The 24,338-nt window shown below is 41.8% G+C and overlaps 1 protein-coding gene across 3 annotated transcripts in view; it reads left to right on the plus strand.

The window, feature by feature from the left end:
- Positions 1-24,338, plus strand: part of ELP2 (elongator acetyltransferase complex subunit 2) — a 158,857-nt gene that overhangs the window by 44,564 nt on the left and 89,955 nt on the right. For all 3 annotated transcript variants that reach the window (XM_068236709.1, XM_068236710.1, XM_068236711.1), the window contains 2 exons: positions 828-894; positions 15,070-15,225. In XM_068236709.1, the coding sequence (XP_068092810.1) occupies positions 828-894; positions 15,070-15,225 (223 nt within the window). The remainder of the gene's footprint in view (positions 1-827; positions 895-15,069; positions 15,226-24,338) is intronic.

Here is a 24,338-nt window from a genome sequence, read left to right on the forward strand (position 1 = left end):
GAGCTGAACTCCCCATCAGATAAAAATCTTTGCAAGATGCTGTACACTGAGATGCTGTACACATGGAAAAGACCCGTTCCTGCAAAATGCATTCATATAGTCTATGATATCTGCAGATCCTCATACACACCTTGTTTAATGGTCATTCATCTGCAGATCAGACAATCATCTGCAGATCTGAAGATCCATACAGGTGGATCTGATATGCAGATGAATGTCCGTTAAACAAGGTGTGTATGAGATCTGCAGATATAGACTATGAATGCATTTTGCAGGAGCTGATCTTTTGCAGATACTGATCTTTTGCATGTTTACAGCATCTTGCAAAGATTTTTATCTGATGGGGAGTTCAGCTCAATAGAATAGACTAAAAAGAGTATGCTCTCATACTACATGGAAGGGGGTAAAATTGGTCTGTGATCTTGCCTTTTCCAAAGACTTTTATCTGATGTGTGTACCCACCTTTAGGCTGTCTACACAAGGAAAGACGATGTGTTGCCCCTTCCAGTTCTTTCCTGACTATCTGGTCAATGACGGGATGGGGAAGAGTTCGGATAGCTGTTCACCCAATACAATTTTACTGTCATTTCTACAGACAGTAGAGCTGCATAACCTATCCAACATGCTATTTTAAGTGTATTTATTGCAAAAAATTACAGATGGGCAAAACCTTGCACATTGTTTATTAATGCAAGTTTACAATCATAAGCATTTAAAATAAGCTTTTTTTTTTTTTTTTAATTTCTCTATTTCATGTCTAACGAATGTGTAACTGTTTTTATTGTGCTTTTGATATTTTTTTTTTTTTTTTTTTTTTTTTTTTTAAGTTTCAGAAGATACAGGTCCTATATGGACATGAAGACTGGGTTAGAGATGTGGAGTTTGCCATAAATGGTATGTACATCTACTGTGTCCTTTTATAAATGTGCTCTGAGTCTATATACATCATAAAAATTCTGTTTACTGTGGATTCTTTCCTGTAGAAATTGCGTTGTCGATCTTAACAAGGTGTGGTTGAAAGAGATTTCAATTTAGCCATGAGTATGAGTTTTTCTAGATTTTTTTTTTTGTATTTGCTTTCCTATTACACCTATGTTCAGGGTTTTTACTTATTAACCTGCAGTTGCTACTTTAAATTGTCATGTTGATAACTCAAAGTGTACGTGTATGTATAATTATAATTGCAATATTAAATGTGGACAAAGTCAGTTGCAGGTGTTAAAAAAAAGTGACTATCTATCTATGAATTGTTTATCAGTATATTTGCCTTGCACTTGTTCTGCTTGTGTATATTTTTAATATTGTATGTATTTCTAAGCTGTGTGAGGTATTTACAATAATAAGTGAAGGTTCATTTTTAGGCTTTTCGAACTTTGTAGACAAAACAAGAAGTGCGGGTTCTGTAGGCTTCTGCTTAGTCTAATGCATTTTAATGGAGGGGAGTAATATTATTAATAATAATAATAATAATAATAATAATAATAATAATAATAATAATAATAATAATAATAATAATTTATTATTATTATTTAGTGCTACTGCAATTTCCACAGTTCTGCACAAAATAAAGTAAATCCATCAAGCAAATCATGGAAATGTCCATTATCCATCTAGAACGATATTGTGTTGTAGGAGGGAACTGGGGTATCTAGAGGAAATCCATGCCAACATGGGTAGAACATGCATATTGCATGCTGATGCTGTTTTTGTAATGAAACAAAACCATAGACCTTACAGCTGTAAGGAAAGAGTGCTATCCACTTAGCCACTGTGCACTACACCTGTGTATGTGAGGCTTATTAAAAAAAAAAATGCAATGCTGCTGATAATCACGGTGGAGGAAGTCAACCAGCTGCTGGCAACTTCACCTGCCACTTCCTGCCCCCTAGATCCGGTCCCATCTGATTCTCTGCGCCCACATTTTTTTGATCTGGCCCCTGTCCTCACCCATCTGTTCAACCTCTCCTTCTCCACCAGCATCTTCCCCTCCGTATTCAAACAGGCCGCTGTGCTTCCCCTACTAAAGAAATCTTCACTTGACCCTGCTCTGCCATCCAACTACCGCCCAATCTCTCTCCTCCCTTTTGCCTCAAAAATTCTTGAACGCCTGGCCCACCAACGCCTGACCAACTTCCTTAACTCCAACTCCCTTCTCGATCCCCTGCAATCTGGTTTTCGCACAGCCCATTCTACAGAAACCGCCCTCACCAAAGTGGTAAATGACCTCGCCCTTGCCAAAGCCGAAGGTAAATACTCCATCCTGCTCCTCCTGGACCTCTCCTCGGCATTTGACACTGTCGACCACTCCCTCCTCCTCCACTCCCTGCAGCTAATGGGCATTCAGGACCTAGCCTTAGCCTGGATCTCCTCCTACCTCTCCAACCGCTCCTTTACAACATTTTTCAATGGCTCCTCATCCACTCCTACACCCCTCTCAGTTGGTGTTCCTCAAGGTTCCGTCCTAGGACCCCTACTGTTCTCACTCTATACTGCCTCAATTGGCAAAATCATCTCCTCCATGGGCTTCAATTACCACCTGTATGCCGACGACACCCAGATATATCTCCACACCCCAGACCTCTCCTCCTCTACCATGGACAAAGTCTCTGCCTGCCTCACATCCATTTCCTCCTGGATGGCTGCCAGGTACCTGAAGCTTAATTTGGACAAGACTGAGCTTCTAATATTCCCACCCCGCACAGCTGCACCCCTCCCAGATCTGCACGTCACTATTGAAAATACTATAATCCACCCTACCTCCCAAGCCCGCTGTCTAGGCGTTACTCTGGACTCTGAACTTTCCTTTACCGCCCACATCCAAGGTATTGCCAGATCCTGCAACTTCCACCTCCGCAACATCTCCAAGATCCGCTCCTACCTGTCCCCTGACACCACTAAACTCCTTATCCACGCCCTTGTCATCTCCCGCCTAGACTACTGCAATTCTCTTTTATCTGGCCTCCCCTCTAACCGTACTGACCCACTTAAATTGGTAATGAATGCGGCAGCCAGACTGATACATTCTTCTCACCGCAGCGCCTCTACAACTCCGCTCTGTAAAGCACTACACTGGCTCCCCATCAGCTTTAGGATCAATTTCAAAATCCTGTGCTTTGCCTACAAATCAGTGCACAAGACCTGCCCAACCTACATCTCTGATCTGGTCCACAGGCACATACCAGCCCGCCCCCTCCGATCCTCCAATGACCTGCGCCTAGTCGCACCACGCATAACTCAGTCACACGCACGATTGCAGGACTTCACCAGGGCCGCCCCTACTCTCTGGAACTCTCTCCCACCAGCCGTCAGACTCGCCCCCACCTTTAATTCCTTCAAACAAGCTCTCAAGACTCACCTCTTCACGCTCGCATACCCCCCTACACCAGCACCATAATATGTTCTGTTAGACCCCCTCTCAAAAGACGCACCTATTGTCTCCACCCCACCCTTTAGATTGTAAGCCTCCGGCAGGGCCCTCCTCCCTAACGTATCCAGCTTGATTATGCAATCTTACTCGCAACCACCCCTCTTGTAGACTCGAACAGTCTCTATTTTGACCTATGATACTGTATTGTTATCAAATCATTTGCATGATCTTGTTTTGTTGTGAGTTTCCGTATGTTCTACCTGTATGTTAACCCATTTATCTATTGTGCAGCGCTGCGTAAGAGGTTGGCGCTTTATAAATACAATAAATAATAATAATAATAATAATGAAGAGATGGTCTAGTCCAAAACCTGTTGCTTCTATCAGATTTCTACTTCCTACTGTAAGTGACAGCAACATAGGAGAAAAGTAATGTATGGCTCATTTTACTCTGGAAAAAAACGTACTTATTTGTATATGCTTGCACATTTTTTTTCCCCCATAGTGCACCTTTAAAAGTGGATGGGAGCATGCATCAAACGTCAGTCGGAGACCCATGATCTTTGGGTGGACTGGCAGCCACTTGTAGCTTGCTTGCTATTTGCACACTACTCTGGTCCTGCGTGCATTACTTAAAAAGCACCAATCCCAATAGTTTGGGTAATCCCAATAATTGTTTTTCTTTTTTTTTTTTGTAACCTCAATCCTTTTTTTTTTTTCTTTTTTTTTTTTCTTTTTTTTTTTTTAATTATTTTTTTATTTAATGGTTCCTAATGGAAATAAAATTGCTAACTGACTTACTAATTTTGTTTGTGAAATGTTGACTTACTGCGGTCCATTTTGCTTAGATGTCATCTTTGTAATGCTCTCAACAGCACATGCTTTGTCACTTAATCTGTTCTGCTCTTCTTGCTTTTCGCTTATTAAGTGTGTATTCTCTCCCTGCATCGTGCCAGGGAAATTCTGCTGAGTTTTCTCTTAATAGCAAGAGAAGGGGGTGAAACTGCTAATACAGCAGCTCACAGAATGCCCAGTGTGCACAGTCTTTTCCCTGTTCCTAATATTGACCTAATGGAGTTAATGCTACAATGTTCTTTCGAAAGCTGCTAGCCTAGGACAGTTTTTTTCGTTCACAAGTGTCTATCATTTATCCATACATCATTTGAATGTTTGCTTCTGTTCATTGTCCAATTAAAATAAAAGAAAATGGATCAGTGAAAAGTGCGTAGATGTGCAATAAAGTAGATGTACTGGTACATTTTCTCTTAATACTCTGATATACTCTAAGCATGGGCATCCAAAACTGCTTTTAAGTAAAACACATTTTCCTTGTTCTCTGGCAGTCAGCCATGCTACACCTTACATTGAATTGAACAGCCAGTTATAGATTTTCCAGTACTCAGGCCTATCATACAGTATGTGTACCAACAAGCTGAGGGAAGTGTCATGGTTAATATTACCTAACCTGCCGTAACAATCCTTGCCCCCACAAACTTGCGCTTTATAAGCGGGCGACATCCTCCACAGTCCACGTCTGCAAGGTAACTTTGTTTACCCCTGTCATTAACCACTTCCCAACCTGAGTTTTTTTTCTCCCTTGACAACCAGAGCAATTTTCACATCACACTCCTCCCATTAATTTGTTAATAACTTTATCGTTACTTATCGCACCAAAATGATCTATCGTTTTGGGTTTTTTTCCCTAAAAATTAGGCTTTCTTTGGGTGGTACTTTTTTCTAAGAATAATTTTTATTTTATATGCATTTTAAAGTAAATCTTAGATGGGGATATAAAAAAGTATACATACCTGGGGCTTCCTCCAGCCCCTTCCGACATGATCACTTCCTTGCCGCCGTTTTCCGCTGCCTGCAGCCACCGCAAACTGTCCTGGAAAGTCCTCTGATCCAGGGCATACTGCTCTGTGCCCTTTCCCCTGTTGTGGGAGTGTTGTGCGCCTGCGCGTAGTACCCACCGCTGTCCTCCGCTGCCTGCAGACACTGCAAATTGTCCCGTAAAGTCCTCCAGTCCGGAGCATACTGCGCAGGCTGTGCCTATTCCCTCGTTATGCTTCCATGGTTAGGTTGTGCATCTGCGCAGTATGTTTCCAGCTACAGGTGCGGGACGGGGGAGCGTGCACGGCCCGACTGCACCTGTGCCAAGTGGATGAATTACCGGGGGCCGTTTGCGGAGGCTACAGGCAGCGGAGGACAGCGGCTAGGGAGCGATCAGGCCGGGGGGGGGGGGGGACTGGAGGAAGCCACCGGTGTGTATAGATTTTTAATATGCCCCGTTTCGTGTACACTTTAAAGAGACACTGAAGCGAAAAAAAATATATGATATAATGAATTGGTTGTGTACTATGAATAATTACTAGAAGATTAGCAGCAAAGAAAATATTCTCATATTTTTATTTTCAGGTATATAGTGTTTTTTCTAACATTGCATCACTCTATAATATGTGCAGATTACACAACACTCAGCATTCAAAATGAGTCTTTCAGAGCAGTCTGTGAAGTAATGAACTCTCCTCTAGCAGAGGAAAAGTAAACAGTTCAATTACAGTTGAGATAATAAAAGTCAGATAACAGCCCTCTCCACGACTGAGTTAGTCGGAGAGCTTAATAGCTTTTTTGCATAGAGATAACAACTGGAGTTTCTCAACTCTTCCTCTACTGGAAACAATTAGACTGATGTATCTGATCTTAAGCAGGCCATACACTGGCTCGATTCGCGGCCGTTTCGACAGCAGATTCGATCCTGGGATCGAATCTTCTGCCAATCGTTCGCGGTAAACGCAGCCGCCGATCCGATTTCCTCCCGAAATCGGATCGGTCCGTCGATCGCGCTGTGCGGGAAATTACCCTCGATCGCCCGCGGGTAAAGTGCGCGTCGCTAGCGGCGGCCGATCCGATCAAGTATACATTACCTGAGGCTGGCTCCCGGGCGTTTTCTCCGCGCTGCACGGCTCTGTTCCGGCTCCATCCATCCCGGCGCTTCCTGTGTCACTGCAGTGACCAGGAAGTTCAAATAGAGGGCGCTCTATTTGAACTTCCTGGTCACGGAGTAACACAGGAAGCGCCGGGATGGAGCCGGAACAGAGCCGTGCAATGCGGAGAAGATGCCTGGGAGCTAGCCTCAGGTAATGTATATGGGGGGGGGGGGGGGCAGGCGGCAGGAGCAGCTCAGCAGATGGTGAATCGGTTTCAGGCTGAAATCGATTCACAATCTGTTTGCAGTAAAGGCAGCCATACGATCCCTCTCTGATCAGATTCGATCAGATAGGGATCTGTCAGCTGGTCGATCTAATGGCACATCGACCAGTGTATGGCCACCTTTAATGTTTTTTTTCTTAGCTGTACTACACATACAAATCATCATATCATCATTTTTTTTCGCTTCAGTGTCTCTTTAAAGAGAAGAAAAACATTGAGAAAATTCATTTTAGTTTTCAGCCATTATAGTTTTAAAATAAAATGTTCTATTGTAGATAAAACCCACACATTTTATTTGCCCATTTTTTCCCCCGTTATTACAACCTTGAAATTATCAGGGCTGTGGAGTCTGAGTAATTTTAGGTACCTGGAGTTGGTGGTTTCATAAACTGAGGAGTCAGAGTTGGAGTCTGATGATATTTGTACCAACTCCACAGCTCTGGAAATGATGTCCATAGTACAATAATATGGTGCTAAAATTTAAATGCAAATAAAGGGTTTTTGTTTTTTTTCCGTTTAGTGTTTTTTTCTATATTACAATTAGAAGCCTATATTTGCAGAAAATAATAGTAATATATGCTCATGACATACATATTAAAAAGTCCCTAAAGTAACCATGGTGTGGTTTTTTTTTTTGGGATAACTACAGGAAGGGTGTATGTAGGTGTATTTCTACTTTTTGGCCACTTAAGTACATACCTGATTGTGACTGTACAGTATATATGATGTGTACACAGGACTCTTATATATACTAAATAACATCTATGCTGTAAGCATAAAGCCTGATGTGTAGCCGTGTTACCAATAGAGATGGTCAATGAGATGGAAATAATTCTGCGTTGATGCTGATTTATGCAAATGTATGCACTCTGCTCATGAAATCAAATAATTTGATATGTTGTTAAAATTTAGTTTGGTGACTACGAATTAAAGGGTACCTGAGACGGATGAAAAGAAAAGTTTTTTTTATATATATATAATCCTGGGGCTTCCTCCAGCCCTCTTCAGGCCAATCAGTCCCTCGCTGTCCTTCTCCACCACCTGGATCTTCTGCTATGAGTTCCGGTAATTCATCCAGTCAGCGCAGTCCAGCCACGTGCCGCTCCTACAGCCAGGAGCATTCTGCACCTGCGCATTAGTGCTGCGCAGGTGTAGTAGGTTCCCGGCGGCGGAGTGTGTGCATGCGCACTGCGCCAGACTAGCTCAAGTATTTGGACTCATAGCAGAAGATCCAGGTGGTGGAGGAGGACAGCAAGGGACTGATTATCCTGATGGGGGCTGGAGGAAGCCCCATGTATGTATAAAACTTTAATTTCATCTGTCTCTGCACATTGAACACAGAGGTGTTGTCCATCACCCATAAACCTGGTTCAGATTGTACATGAAGAATGTGTAATAGAGGAAGAATCTCCTCATTCCCCTGCAGAGTACCTACACATCACTCTTAGGGCTGGTGCACACCAGAACGGTTCTGCAGCGTATTTTTAAAACACTTGCAGGGGGAAAACCGCTTGGCTAATGAAAGTGAATGGGATGGTGCACACCAACCAGAGTGGTTCGTTTTTTCCACAAACGCAAACTAGGAGGCTGCAGCATTTTTTAGATTTCTGAGGCGTTTCTGCCTCAATGTTAAAGTATAGGAAAGTGGAAAACCGCTCTGAAAAATGCTAGATCAGAGCGGTTTTCCAGGCGTTTTTGTTACATTAGCTGTTCAGTAACCGCTAATATTTGTGATCTGCTACACTAAAATGCTCCAAGAAACGCTAGGCTCTAAACATGCCAAGAATCGCTCTGAAATCTGCTTCAAAAACCTCTAGCGTTCTGAGAATCTGCTAGGGGTTTTTGTTGTGCTCTGGGCCTTACATGTACCCACAGTCACATTGCCTAAGGCCTGATCCATGTTCAGATTGTGCATGAAGAATGTGTAATAGAGGAAGTACCTCTTCATTCCCCTGCAGAGTACCTGCACATCATTCTTACATGTACCCACAGTTACATTGATTAGGGCCTGATAGATGTTCTTTATTCCGGTGTGTACCTTTTACAAGTACTCTTACCAATGACTAGTTTTAGTCTATGACTAAAGGGAATAAATATGGCAGTCTACATATCCTTCTCACTTCAATTGTCTTTTAAAATTCCTAAGCGTTGGCAGTTAAGAGACGAATTTCATGTTGCATGCTTTCAATCAACAAGATTGTAATATGCAAATTACAGGATTCGGCGTCGAGGAATCCTAAACTGAGGAGTCAGGAGTATTTTTGTACCGACTCCACAGCCCTGATTTTTATGGTAGCATACAGAGGCAGGTTCTGTGCTGTTCATTTTTAAATCCTGGAGAGAGCGTAAATCAGGGGCAGGGAACCTAAGGCTCGGGAGCCAGATGTGGCTCTTTTGATTGCTGCATCTGGCTCACAGACAAATCAGCAGGGGTTGATTCCCTAAGCTACACTACTCAAGCAGCGCAGCTTAGTGTGGCAGCGCAAGTGACATTTTCAAAGTAGACACGCTACTGCTGTAGCATGCACTACTAATTTACTCGCGCTACCCCAAAACTAACAGCTACTCCAGTTGTCCCAGTCTGGACCATGTCAGGTCCAGTGACTTTGTAGGACGAGATCCCCGCACTTTGATTGGCCCAATAGGCTGCTTGTCACTTGATAGGCAGGCAATTGGGCCTAAGTGCAGGGATCTCACCCTACAAAGTGAATTTGCTGATGTTACAAAGGAAATTGATAATGTTGCTGAAACCCAAGAGAAGCTGAAGACGTGTCTGACACTTCCGCTGCCCGGCGGATCAACTGTATGCACATCACGATGGCAACAGGGACATGAGCCGTTTGCTGCGCATGCGCACTGTCCCAGTTTGAAACATACTGTATGACTCTCAGGGAAATACATTTTAAAATATGTGGCATTTATGGCTCTCAGCCAAAAAGGTTCCTGATCCCTGGCCTAAACTATTTTAAATAAAGTAAAAGAAAGACTGTACATTGATTATAGAAAACATAATGGAAAAAATAATACAGCTCACAGTACAATAAAAGGAATAAATTAAAAATACTTAAAGTTTGTGTTGGTGTAATCCTTTCCCTTTGGATTTTGATTATAGAAATTTTGGAATGAGAAATCTTTAAAGTGTAGATTAAGGGCTGGTTTATACTACAAAGCGCTTTAAAGAAAACCTGTACTGAAAAAAAGTTCCAAGTTCCCCTGGGGGGAACTGATCACCCCCCCCCCCCCACACCCTCAGATCCTCCCCAGGCCCCTACCCCTGTGTACTGTATACATCTATTCTACCCTGTAATCACCCACTGATCACCTGTCACTCACCCATCAATCCCCACCTGTCACTGCCACCCATCAGATCAGACCCTAACCTGCCCCTTGCGGGCACCTGATCAACCGCCCACACCCTCAGATCGCCCGCAGACCCGCCCTCAGATCACCTTCCAAGTGCATTGTTAACAGCTGTTCTCCCCTCTAATCACCCACTGATCACCCATCAATCACCCCCTGTCACCACCTCTCACTGCTACCCATCTGATCAGACCCTCATCTGCCCCTTGCGGGCACCCAGTTACCCACCCACACCCTCAGATCGCCCTCAGACCCCCCCCTGATAACCTCCCCAGTGCATTGCTTACATCTATTCCCCCCTCTAATCACACCCTGAGACACCCATCAATTACCTCCTGTCATCACCTGTCACCTCCTAGCAGTCCTATCCATCAGATCAGGCCCTAATCTGCCCGCTATGGGCTTCTGATCACCCGGCCAAACCCTCACCCGCCTCACTGCAGTGACAGAATTGTTTTTTTTCTGATCACTGCTGGTCTCTACGACTTAATTGTGACTGAGGCCACCCGATATGCCACACAATACGCAACCGCCAATCCAAGAAGTTACCATGCCCAGCCTTTTCGGTGGAAACCACTCCGTTTCTGAACGTATCATTTTTTGGGGCCTTCTCCTTAACATGGGTCTAATCAAAAAGAATGTATTGCGGTCTTATTGGTCTACGCACCCAATACATCACATGCCCATGTTCTCTGCTGCCATGTCCAGGTCATTTGAGAACATCCTGCACTTCAGTGCCAATACAACCTGGCATCTAAGAGGCCACCCTGCTTATGACTGGTTCCACAAAATTCGGCCCCTCATAGACCACCTTTCATCAAAATTTGCAGATGCTTATGCCCCTGAACAGTCATTTTGAGGCATTTGGTTTCCAGACTACTCCTCACGGTTTTGTGCCCCTAAAATGCCAGGGCAGTATAGGAACCCCACAAGTGACCCCATTTTAGAAAGAAGACACCCCAAGGTATTCCGTTAGGTGTATGTTGAGTTCATAGATGTTATTTTTTGTCACACGTTAGTGGAAAATGACACTTTGTGAAAAAAAAATAATCAATTTCCGCTAACTTGTGACAAAAAAAGATCTTCTATGAACTCACCATACTCCTAATGGAATACCGTGGGGTGTCTTCTTTCTTAAACTTGGGTCACTTGTGGGGTTCCTAAACTGGCCTGGCATTTTAGGGGCCCTAAACCGTGAGGAATAGTCTGGAAACCAAATGCTTCAAAATGGCCTGTGCAATCCTAAAGGTACTCATAGGACTTTGGGCCCCATAGCGCACCTAGGCTGCAAAAAAGTGTCACACTTGTGGTATCGCTGTACTCAGGAGAATTAGTATAATGTGTTTTAGGGTGTATTTTTACACATACCCGTGCTGGGTTGGAGAAATATATCTGTAAATGGACAATTTGTGTGCGTAAAATAAATAAATAAATAAATAAATAAAAAAATGTCAATTATTTTTTTGTCACAAAGTGCCATTTTCCGCTAACTTGTGACAAAAAATAAAATCTTCTATGAACTCACCATGCCTCTTAGTGAATACTTTGGGATGTCGTCTTTCCAAAATGGGGTTATTTGGGGGGGTATTTATACTATCCTCGACCTCATGAAACATGACAGGTGCTCAGAAACGTCAGAGATGCTTCAAAAATTGGGAAAATTCACTTTTTGCACCATAGCTTGTAAACGCTATAACGTTTACCCAAACCAATAAATATACACTTATTGGATTTTTTTTTTTAATCAAAGACCTGTAGCACAATACATTTGGACAAAAATGTATATAGAAATTTTACTTTATTTGAAAAATGTCAGCACAGAAAGTAAAAAAAAAAAAAAAATTTTGACAAAATTAATGTCTTTTTTGATGAATATAATAAAAACTAAAAATAACAGCAGCAATCAAATAGCACCAAAAGAAATCTGTATTAGTGACAAAAGGAGGTAAAATTCATTTAGGTGGTAGGTTGTATGACCGAGCAATAAACCGTTAAACCTGCAGTGGTCTGAATGGAAAAAAAAGTGTCTGGTCCTTAAGGGGTTTTAAGACTGAATTCCTTAAGTGGTTAAATTGTGTTAACCAGCCCTAAATGCCATGTAACATGATGAGATAGACATGAGCATTTTATAACTAGGTGTTCCTTTTTTTTTTACTTTTCTGCTTGAGTTAACCATTCAGGTATGCAACTGGCTGTTTTTCTCCAGTGTGGAACCAGTCAGACCATAGCATAACCCTCACTGATATGGAATTACAGCCATAAAACTCTTGCTTGGCAGAGAAAAGGTCAATAGTTCATATACTGTAGCTCTCAGAGACACGGAAAGACTGTGTCATTGAGCAGAGACAAAACCATGTATCTATCCAATATATCTACTTTTTTAAATTTTTATACATAACATAATACTTTGGGATATCTAAAAGTGATTTTTAGGAGTTGGAGTACAGTTATAAATGTTATATTCACTAAATCGATTTTTTTTTTTTTTTTTTAAATGTGATTTATGTCTTTATACCAGAGATGGTACACTAGGCTTAATTTATACTTACCCAGGCCTCCCTCCACCCCAATGAGCAGCGCCGAGTTCCTTGCCAGCCTCCTCGGACCCTCTGTTCTGGCGCTACGACTGCCGTTAATCTGGTCAGTTTCCTTTAGTCGAGGTCTTCTACACATGCGCAGAACACTTCAGGAGACAGGAGCACAAGGGGTGCGCACGTGGCTCAGCCACACATGCGCAAAAGGCTGCAACTGCCAGGATTACTGGTAGTCATATCGGCTTAATGGAGGAGCCGAGGGACTCAGCGCTGCTCATGGGGCTGGAGGAAGCCCCAGGTAAGTATAAATAAGCACTAGTGACCCATCTCTGCTTCACTTTAAAATAAACATGTAGTGAGAAGAGTATGTAGGCTGCCATCTTCCTTTCTGGAAAAAAAAATTCCAGCTGCCTGGCTGTAATGTTCTTATTTTGGCTTAAATGGTGTATGATCAACACCTGGAGCCAGCATGCAGTTAGTGGAATGGGTACACCTGATGTAATACTCATTCTTGGCCAGTGATCTAAAGTGGTAATGTACTTGTAGCACAATAAATAGGTTAAACAAGGTACATCCAACAAGGTGGTCTGTTGCTGGATGGAACAGTTCTGTGAAAAAGGCATCTTTCAGTCAGTAAGGGCTTTTTTTTTTCTCCGCTTTCACTTGTCCAAACAGTTGTGAAACGGACTACAGCTTTTAGAAATCACAGTGCTGGGGGTAGGAAGGCATTTATTGTATGTATATGTTACGGCCAGAACCCGAAGTTTGGCCACTTCTAGTTCTGGCCGGCCACTTCGGGTTCTGGCCGGCCAATTCGCGAAGTGCCCGCTGCGCTGCGGCCAATGTTAGAAACGGATCACTCTGATATGAATGTATCTTCTGGCCGCAGCGCAGCGGCCAAACGTATTAATTTGTTGCAATTTTTAAGCCGGCGGCAATGTAACGATTCAAGCCGCCGGCTTTTTCATCTGCCTCATCTCTCTCCCTCTCTCTTCTTATGGGCAGCCGGGCGGGGACACGCGTGTCCCTCCGGAGTCGTTCGTCGCGGCAGGGAAGCCTGCCGTTCTTGCAGAGCGGGTGCTGGCAGAAGCAATGTCTGCAGCCTCCCCGCTCTGCTGCCCCTGCTGCGACGAACGACTCCCGGGGGGACTCGCGTGTCCCCCCCCCCCCCCCCCCCCCCGCCGGCTGGCCATAAGAAGAGAGAGGGAGAGAGATGAGGCAGATGAAAAAGCCGGCGGCTTGAATCGTTACATTGCCGCCGGCTTAAAAATTGCAACAAATTAATACGTTTGGCCGCTGCGCTGCGGCCAGAAGATACATTCATATCAGAGTAAACGATCCGTTTCTAACATTGGCCGCAGCGCAGCGGGCACTTCGCGAATTGGCCGGCCAGAACCCGAAGTGGCCGGCCAGAACTAGAAGTGGCCAAACTTCGGGTTCTGGCCGTAACATATACACAAAATATGCTCCTAGCAACATTACCTGAACACACAGAACTGTCCAGACAAAGCTCTGACATTTGCCTTTTTCAGCACAACCAGCCCCTTCTGAAGTCTGAGCATTAGAGCCAGCAGCTTTACAATTTAGCTAAAGTTACAACTGTGTATCTAAGGTTATACAAAGTAATGACAGCTTTAAAATCTTGTTCAGGTTTTTAACCCTTTCTTAGGGCTTGTTCACACTGCAGACGTTTTTTTTTTTAAACGTGGGCGATTTTTCAAAATCGCCCTGAAAGCGCTTACACAATAATTCTCTATTAGATAATTCATATCTAAGCGGTTCGTTTCCGATCTGTTTAGATAAGCGGTGCTTGAGCCATTTTTTAAGCGATTCCGTCTCAATAGAAGGTATAGGAAAAACAAACGCTCTCAAAACCGCTTTGTGGAGCGATTGCCTTTGCATTTTTAAGAATAAATGCATTGTATTTATACTTTTCCGGATCAAAGAGTTCACTTCCTGACTTGCGTCAGGGAGTGAATTACCAAAACGCTTGGGAAAAATGCGTCGGAAACCGCTAACCACAAAAAAGAATCGCCAACCCAAGCGCCAGGAATCGGAAAGAAAAAACGCCTCAAAATAATCCCATTGCGGACGGACACGCAAGCCGAACGCAGTGTGAACGAGGCCTCACTCTGTCTAAAATGGCATTCTTGGTGATCCAACAGGCACTTTTTAAGAAGCTGCTTTTCTGCTAGTCTCTTTTACCTGATTAGACTTATTACAGCCATTACCTCACTGCGGTAAAGGTCAGGTTAGCTGTTTGTATGTGCAAGGAGAAATAAAGGCTGTTAGAAACCGCAGCACTATTGATGAATTGAGTTCTTTTATGCTCTCAAAAGTGAATTTCTAGGAATTTAATTTGAGACCACGCATATGAACGATTTTATTGCACTCCTTTTACAGTTACATAACTATAAGGGTAACAGAATGGGAACATTTTTGCTGTCGCTGTCTGTCAAGCTTCACGTGTTTGGAGTTATAGCACTCAAATGCAATTCTGTGCATGCTGTTAGACCATATTGATTGCTAAGCATTAGAAACAGAGATGATGTGTTAAAGCCTCCTAAATGTAATTTACCTTTTTTTTTTTTCCAGGCAAGGTAATGTATCTTGCAAGCTGCGCTCAGGATGCTCTTATCCGTATCTGGAAGATATTTGCCAAGTTGGCTCCACAATCTGGCAAAATTGAGGAAGAATGTGACGAAAACTGCATTAAATTAAAGGAGAATGTGTTTACAGTCAAAGAGAAAGGTGAATTATTACTATTACACCTTTTTTATTTATTTTTTTAATGCTAATCTTTGCTGAATGCTTATAACCCAAACGTAAGTAAGGTTTTTTTGTATGCAGAGGTTGGGCTTATCATTGTTAAAGAATGTAAAATACATCATGGGGAAATAATCCTTCCTCGGTCTTAATGGCAATTGAGTCAGTTTTGGCCTTTCCTTTAAAAGTTTCTGTGAAAGATGTTTTTTTTTTTTCACAGCTTTTTCTCTAATGAAAATCCTTTGTAGCTGAAGATAAAAAATGTTTTTCAAATGTTTCATTTCCCATAAATACTATTATATAGGTAGTCCCCGACTTACGAACTCCTAACTTACGAACGACCCGCCGATACGAACGGCATAGATTGTGTTTCCATGGGAACAAGCCCAAAAATTTTTTTCAAATTGGACTTGTAGTTTTTGAGAAAATCGATAAAAAAAAACCCCTCAAAGAACAAATGGCTTTTATACTTGTATAAGCAGGTACAGAGGGCAGAGGTGACACAGAGGGGGACACTGCAGGCACAGAGGAGGTACAGGCGATAGAAATAGCACATTGTTCTGACTTAAGAACAGATTCAGGTTAAGAACAAACCTACAGACCCCATCTCGTTCGTTAACCGGGGACTACCTGTACACTTTATCGGCATAGGTGGCTGGGTGCTGTAGTACAAAGCAGAGTCATTGTGATGTGGTCAGCGTAGATTTGAGATTGCATGCATACCATTCACTACAGTGAATAGTGCCATGCGTTAGGCCTCTTTCACAAGGGAAGATGAACTGCACATTTGTCAGGCAGTTCAGCCTGCTGGCCATGGACTCCATTTGGGTAGAATTAATATGCAGCCGATTGGCAGTGTTTGTAACACCACACATCAAAGCTTTACATTCAGTGGTGTTACTTGGTAGGGATGGGCAATGCGATGCAAATCATTTTGAGTTGGTGCCAGACATCTGTATTGCAAATACATTACCAAATGCAATACTTGAGTCACTTATGTGTATTAATGAACATTAAGCCTGAAGCTATGAAAGAAACCTGTCAAATATTTGTTTCCTTTTTTTCTGTCTAAATGCAGTTATAGGAATACTAGTTTCACTTTCTGGCTGGTCTAATGCACTGCTAAGTAATTTATATACATTTACTCCTGCAGTGCCAGGAAGGGATAATCATTGCTGTGGGCGCAGTGGTCATATGCTGAAGCTTTTTATACTTACATATTTAAATATTAGACAGAATCTATGGAGCATACAATAGGTATGGAGGCATCAAATGTTGGGGAATAAAACCGGCCATACACCATGCAGAGGCTGCAAAGCTGAACTTTACATTTGATCAGATGTTTCTAAGGTGTACTATGCAACATTATGAAATGGTAAATGACACTGAATTGGAATACAAATACAATAAAAAGTATGTGAACCCTTTGGAATTATATGGATTTCTGCTCAAATTGGTCATAAAATGTGATCTGATCTTCAATTCAAATCTACAAGTCTCAACAATAGACAATCAGTCTGCTTAAACTAATACCACACAAACAGTTAAATGTTTCCATGTTTTTATTGAAAAGATCCAGCCGGCACCATCCAGTATATATAATGCTCTTTTATTTTATAGCCGTCATATAAATAGCGACGTTTCGGAGCAGTGTGCCCCTTTATCAAGCCATGACAGCCTCAAAGTGCAATGAGTAACAGACATCTTATATAATACATCATTAATTTCAAATTAGCCTATCATAAAGCCAAGGGGCACACTGCTCCGAAACGTCGCTATTTATATGACGGCTATAAAATAAAAGAGCATTATATATACTGGATGGTGCCGGCTGGATCTTTTCGACTGTTACACTCAGGTGGTATCTGAGTCTGCCGTGGCACATCCGCACATGAAATCCTGGGGTTGTGCTTTTCTGCATTGTTCCTACCATGTTTTTATTGAACACACCATTTAGAACATTCACAGTGCAGGTGGTAAAAGTATGTGAAACCCTACACTAATAACCCCTCCAAGGGCTAATTGGACTGAGCTGTTAGCAAACTGGAGTCCAATCTATGAGATGAGATTGGTGGTGTTTGTTACAGCGGCCCTGTCCTATAAAAAAACACACTAGTTTTGGGCTTGCTTTTCCCAAGAAGCATTGCCTGATGTGAATGATGCCTCACACAAAAAATAGTGGAGTGAATAACTTCTGTGAACAGAAAGAGCGAGCAGTGGAGCATCAATGTGGTTAGAATCAAAATAGAAAATTGGGTGCTGCTCTTTAAAATCCACTGCAGTGGTAATTCAATCTGGAATGCAAGACAGAAAATAGAGCACACTCAAGGAGCAGTATATAATAGATCAAGTAAGGCTGGAATAATCTCACCTTGTTTAGTAGCTGGCAAGCTCATATAGGTTTGTCCAGCAGCAGGGCTTTTGTCCCTCTAGCCAGGGATTGGGCTTGGCAATTGAGCTGATCCTCCTCTGTCGTAGATAAAACAGGGATCTGATGGTACTCCTCTGTGAATATCTGCCTGGTCTGTGTGCTCGAATCTGCAAAAGGCAGCTGCATATTAAAACCTTTTATCATTACACGGCAGCCGCCTATCTTTCTCGCATGCATGCTACACAGCATATCCACTCATACTCCTAATTGCCTGTGAGCTTTTTCCATAGCTTTGCAAAACAACCCAGGAGTATCTTTATAGCACTCCACTCAAACAGCGCTGCCTGTCAGCCCTCACTGCCACAGTCTGTAGTGCAGCTGCCTTTAGCAGATTCGAGGAGCAGAAAATACACCTTCTAGAGTGGCCTATTCAGAGTCCTGACCTCAACCTGATTGAGATGCTGTGGCATGATCTTAAGAAAGCGATTTACACCAGACATCCCAAGAATATTGCTGAAATGAAACCGTTTTGTAAAGAGGAATGGTCAAAAAGTACTTCTGACCGTTGTGTACGTCTGATCTGCAACTACAGGAAATGTTTGATTTACGTTGTTGCTGCCAAAGGAGGTTCAGCCAGTTATTAAATCCAAGGGTTCACATATCTTTTCCACCTGCACTGTGAATGTTTACATGGTGTGTTCAATAAATACATGGAGACATTTAATTGTTTGTGTGGTATCCGTTTAAGCAGACTGTTATTGTCTATTGTTTTGACTTAGATGATCAGATCACATTTTGTGACCAATTTGTGCAGAAATCCATATAATTCCAAAGGGTTCACATACTTTGTATACGGTAAGTTCATGGTATACTTTAGATCTGAATAATGCACATATTTGCTATAATTTTTTTATATCGTGGTCACAAATGCACATGCTGAAAAGGGTGGCAACACACTTAGGGCTGGTGCACACCGAGCGGCTTTTTGGGCGTTTTCAGATCCGCTTGCGGCTGCGGATCTGCTTGGTCAATGTATCTCAATGGGGTGGTGCACACCAGAGCGGCAGGCGTTTTGCAGAAACGAAAAATGCCTGGGTGAGGCATTTTTTGGATTTCGGATGCGTTTCTGCCTCAATGTTAAGTATAGGAAAAACGCAAACCGCTCTGAAAAACGCCTGTTCAGAGCGGTTTTGCAGGCGTTTTTGTTACAGAAGCTGTTCAGTAACAGCTTTACTGTAACAATATATGAAATCTACTATACTGAAAACCGCAGCAGCAATCCGCAAAACGCTAGCAAAACGCCTCATAAAAATAAAAAAAAGCGTTTAAAAATCTGCTAGCATTTTGCGGATCTGCTAGCGGGTTTTGGTGTGCACCAGCCCTTAGTTTGCATCAGGAAACACAAGTAAAAATGCATTTATGCACACGTTGTAAAGTTTGATAAAGTTTGTTCAACAAAGTACCTATTATGTAAAGTATAATAAGTGCCTCTTATTATGTCAACAATGTAATAAGAACATTTTTAACACAATTACTAGAATGATGGGCAGTTTTGTAGTACAGTGCTGTGAATATTGGTGGATTCAGCATTAAAATGGAGGACTTTATGGGTAGAATATGGGGAACTGGGAAGCGCTCATGCGCACACTGTGCAGTGCTGTCAGCTTTGACGTACTGTCTGCACATGGTATGTGATTTGGTAATGTGAAAGTTTCTAGACTGTGTGTTTCTGTATGGTGTTTTATTGCATGGCGGGGAACATTTTCACTTAAGTTTTTCTGTGTTGTATCGTGGTCACAAATGCACATGCTGAAAAGAGTGGCAACACACTTAGTTTGCATTAGGAAACGCAAGTAAAAATGCATTTATGCACACGTTGTAAAGTTTGCTAAAGCACCTAGGCTGGGTGCACACTTTTCCTTTTTTAATATCATTTTTATTTAGATCAAGCATTGAAAAAGGTGCAAAGTGTCTTTATGTATCAGTGTCAAAAATACACATTCATCCCTCTTCACTAATTGATTTGTACAGACTCAATTTTGTCCCTTTGACCCATACTCTAACTTCTGATCTACAGCGTTGGGACAAGCCTTGCTTTTCCTGGTTAGGAAGGATCAACATTATAAAAATGAACATTTTACCAAGAATACTATACCTTTACCAAACCATACCAATAGGCTTGCCAGCGGAACACTTTAAGACTTTACGGAAGCAGTTTTCACGGTTCATCTGGAAACGCAAGCCCCCACGCATTCGGTACACTGCACTCGTTCTGCCCAAAGATTCTGGTGGTTTAGCTGTGCCGGACATGGGAAAATATCACTCCGCAGCATCCTTGACTCGCCTAGTTGACTGGCACAGGAACTCCAATCAAAAAAGATGGGTACAACTGGAGCAAGATCTTGTTGGCACAGAGCTTTGTGTTTATCCTTGGTCCTCTTTTAAAATACAAAATGAATATCTCTTTGTGAAGTCCACCTTAAATGCTCTCTTTAGGGTCCGCCATCTCCCAGATTTATCTCCTTGGCCTTCCCCTATGGTGCCCTTACTAAACAACCCATTATTCCCCCCCAGGCTGTTCTTCTCAAAGCTATGCTTGCTGGAGAATGGGTGACCTCATACAAAATAAAGCTTGGATCCCACTTTCACAGATACGTGACTCACGTTCATGTCCATTTTTGGACGAATTTGTCCACTTTCTCAGTTCTCTGGGAAATAGGAAGCAACTTTCTAGACCACTCTCTACTATTGAGAATTTATGTTTATCTAAGGGCACCATTAAAAAAAACGCTTTCCCAATTATATCAACTTCTGCTCTCAGATACCACCTGGTCGCTAGAACTCAAATCTAAATGAGAATCAGAACTTAACTGTGTATTTTCTGATGAGCGTTGGCAGAAGATACTCACGCTAAATCAATCTGCCTCAATGTCCTCTCGGATCAAAGAGTCCAATTATAAAATCTTGTCCAGGTGGTACCTGACTCCGAGCAGATTAAATAAAATCTTCCCTAATACTAGCTCTCAATGTTGGCGATGTGACAATGCAGTAGGTTCATTAACCCATATATTCTGGGACTGCGAAGCTATAAAACCATTTTGGCAATCGGTCCAGAAATACATTACAATTTTAACAGACGGAGATCCGATTGAAGATCCCTCATACTACTTGCTCCATAATACCCCAAAACCCTTTAAAAAATTCAAGCGCTCTCTTTCTCGCCATTTGATCCAAGTTGCAACAGTCCTTATTGCTCGCCACTGGAAATCACGATCTGTGCCTTCAATAAGGGAATGGATCAATGAGATAAAGTTTGTCTATCAGATGGAGTCTTTGACCCACACCTTACATGATAGGGACGAGGCCTTCTCACGTACATGGATTCACTGGGATATGTTTCTAGAATCAGAAGAATACCTACAAATTCCCCAGGATACATAAATATTTTACATTTTCCCCTTCGTAATGGGGTGATTCCACATTTTTCCTCGTAAACTTGAGTTTTTTACTAGATGACGTGAGGTCTATTTGGGTTCGGCCCGGCGCGGATCTTTCTATAAATCTTTCCTTCTTTATTTCATTCTAATGGGTTCTCTGGATCTGGTCTTCAGAGGACCCATTCTATTTCTCTCCTTCATATACTCCGTTTAATAGTGGTAACACTACAGTTTTACTCTTTAAGCATTAATAGTGGGGGAAGGGATAGGCCCCTGGGCTTAGGATTTTAACTGTTGTGCACAATAGTTTGGAATGTTATATCTCAGTATTTCTCAACATTTTATTGGTATGTACCCCTTTTAAAGCCCTGTACTCACCAAGTACCCCCTAGCATAGTAAACATCATCACAAGTACCCCTTGACAAATATATATTTAATTCTTATACATAATTGGTTCTGAAAAATTTCCAGGACATTTTTATAAGTCACACAGTGCTGCTGCTGTGCGTGAAACTTCTGAGGACCATGGTACTCCTGGCAGTTTCCTGTCTGTGAACCCTGTTACATTGTGGGAAATAGCTGTTTACAGCTGTTTCCAACTGCCAAAAAAGCATGCAGCAGCTACATCACCTGCCAACAGTAAAAATGTCACCATGTAATAAATGTAAAAAAAAATTAAATCCCTGATTTACATTCTGACAATGGGCAAACAATGACTAAATCTATTTATAATTATACATAATTATTGTAAAAATGAAGCACTTTTTTATTACATTATTTTCAGTGGAGTTCCTTTTTAAGTACATCAAGCCTGAGTACCCCCTGGAACCATCAGAAGTACCCCCTGGGAGTACCTAGGTTATATCTGACCTGTGGCTAGGAATGCCCCTCCCAACTAAGTGCTATTGTTATCTGTATTTATTTTGTTCAAGACTGTGATGAACCACTTGTTGTTCTGTTTAAAATGCTTTTTCTTCTTCAAAATAAAATAAAGTATATTTAAAAAAAAAAAATACACATTCAGATCAGTACCAAATAGGATAAAAGTAGCAGACGCCAGTTCAACTGGTTTAGTTTGTGCACAAACAATATAATCGTAGCAAACAAGAAGACCTAAACATGGTAGAGCTATACACTTTATAAATGACACCTTTCCAATGTATAGGAAAGTGCTTCAATAACGTACACCATGAAATAAGGTACCATAATCCTATGATGTTGACTGGACAGAAAAAGAAACAACTAAGGAAATAGAAAAACAATGTTATGAAGTTCAGGTTATGATGCACATCATCCCCAAACAACTACTGAGGGGGACAACAGCACAGCATGGCTGGACCACTGTGCCACAGACGAATCATCAGAAAGGTAACTGGCACATTCATTAGAGGATTTAAACTCTGTCCAGGAGAACCAAATGTCTCTGTATGTTTCATACTTCTCTTTGCTCATAAGAACGGTCTCTTCAGCCCTGTGAGTTTTGTTTATTTAAAGAGACTCCGTAACAAAAATTGCATCCTGTTTTTTATCATCCTACAAGTTCCAAAAGCTATTCTAATGTGTTCTGGCTAACTGCAGCACTTCATACTATCACAGTCTCTGTAATAAATCAATGTATCTTTCCCCTGTCAGACTTGTCGGCCTGTGTCTGGAAGGCTGCCAAGTTCTTCAGTGTTGTGGTTCTGCTATGAACTCACCCTTTCAGGCCCCTCTCTGCACACTGCCTGTGTGATATTTAGATTAGAGCAGCTTCTCTCTTCTCTCTTATCTTTTACAAGCTGGATAAATCGTCCTCTGAGCTGGCTGGGCTTTCACATACTGAGGAATTACAAACAAGGGCAAAGCTGTTTGCAGGAAGAAAAGAGCAGCCTGAAACTTCAGTGCATGGGGGAAAGAAACACACAAATGATCTCTTGAGATTCAAAAGGAATGCTGTATACAGCCTGCTTGTGTATGGACGTATTTTCTATGTGTGGACATACTGTACATCAACCTACTTCCTGTTTTGGTGGCCATTTTGTTTGTTTACAAACAAACTTTTTAAAACTGTTTTTAACCACTTTTAATGCGGCGAGGAGCGGCGAAATTGTGACAGACGGTAATAGATGTCCCCTAACGCACTGGTATGTTTACTTTTGAGCGATTTTAACAATACAGATTCTCTTTAATTAAGCAAACTATTCCTTGATGGAGAGTGGAGAGGAAAGGTGATACAGGGCAGCCTGTACCACCTAACCAAAAGTTTATACTTGGAATCCTAAATCTCCTGAATGTATGCTAATTGATGACTAGCGAACCATCTGTTGAAGCCTCCCCACCTGATTCCCCGAGATAGGAAGCCCCAAATCTCCCCTCATCTGATAATCACAGGTTTTCCTTTACAATCACTATCCAATGTAGACGAATACTGTATATAGTCGAGATCATGTGTGATGGCTTCCCTTCTCCCAGTCAGACATATTGGTGATAGCTCTGGCAGCCCGAAGGGAGTAGAACCGTGTGCAATCTGTTGAAGTCTCGCAAGAAAGCACACTTGTCTGTGCAGAAAATTGTGTTTTAAGGAATGTGTGTTTTCCTCTATGGATGTGGGGTTAAGTTTGTTTTTCATGCTTCTTATGCATTTTTAATAATCTGCCTTTTCAACAAGAGAAATAAAACATTTATCTAATCTATATTTTACAAAAATGCATACCTTTGTGGCTCACTTTATAGGTAAGCATTGTATGCTAATCACATGTGATTTACATACAGTATGTGGAAAAGGGGAATTGCTATGCAATTTTAAAACGCACATAATTCGCATTGTAAAATGCACACCAATTTATTCTTTGTGTGGCCCATAGACTTAAATATATGCAATTCAAATAAGTGTGCTCTTTGCCTTTGTGTTTGTAATACTATTAATGACATTTTCTCCTATGTTGCTGTTATTTCACTGTATGCATTATTACTTTTTTTTTTCTACTAGTCCAACGCTTTATGGGGGATCCTCTGGAATTTCTTTTCTTTTTCTTTAAATAACTTCTTTAAGTGATAGCGGTATAGTAAAAGGATAATTGTTATAGGGCCTGGAAAAAATTTACATTCTGTGTATGTGCAGTTATTTTACGTGTTACTTTTTTTTAGTGAAAGTGGGTCCTTTCACCCATTAGCAGCTTCAATAGAGTTATCTCGTTTGAGAGAAGTGCACTGCTTTTGTCCTCAGTCGGCAGAACTCGCTGTGCTGCAAATTCTTTGAATGCTGTGATCTCTCTCCCTAGCAGAAAATAAAGAAACTGAAAGCAGAAGT

Source organism: Hyperolius riggenbachi, chromosome 5 (genome assembly GCF_040937935.1).
Source record: "Hyperolius riggenbachi isolate aHypRig1 chromosome 5, aHypRig1.pri, whole genome shotgun sequence".
Lineage (NCBI taxonomy): Eukaryota > Metazoa > Chordata > Amphibia > Anura > Hyperoliidae > Hyperolius > Hyperolius riggenbachi.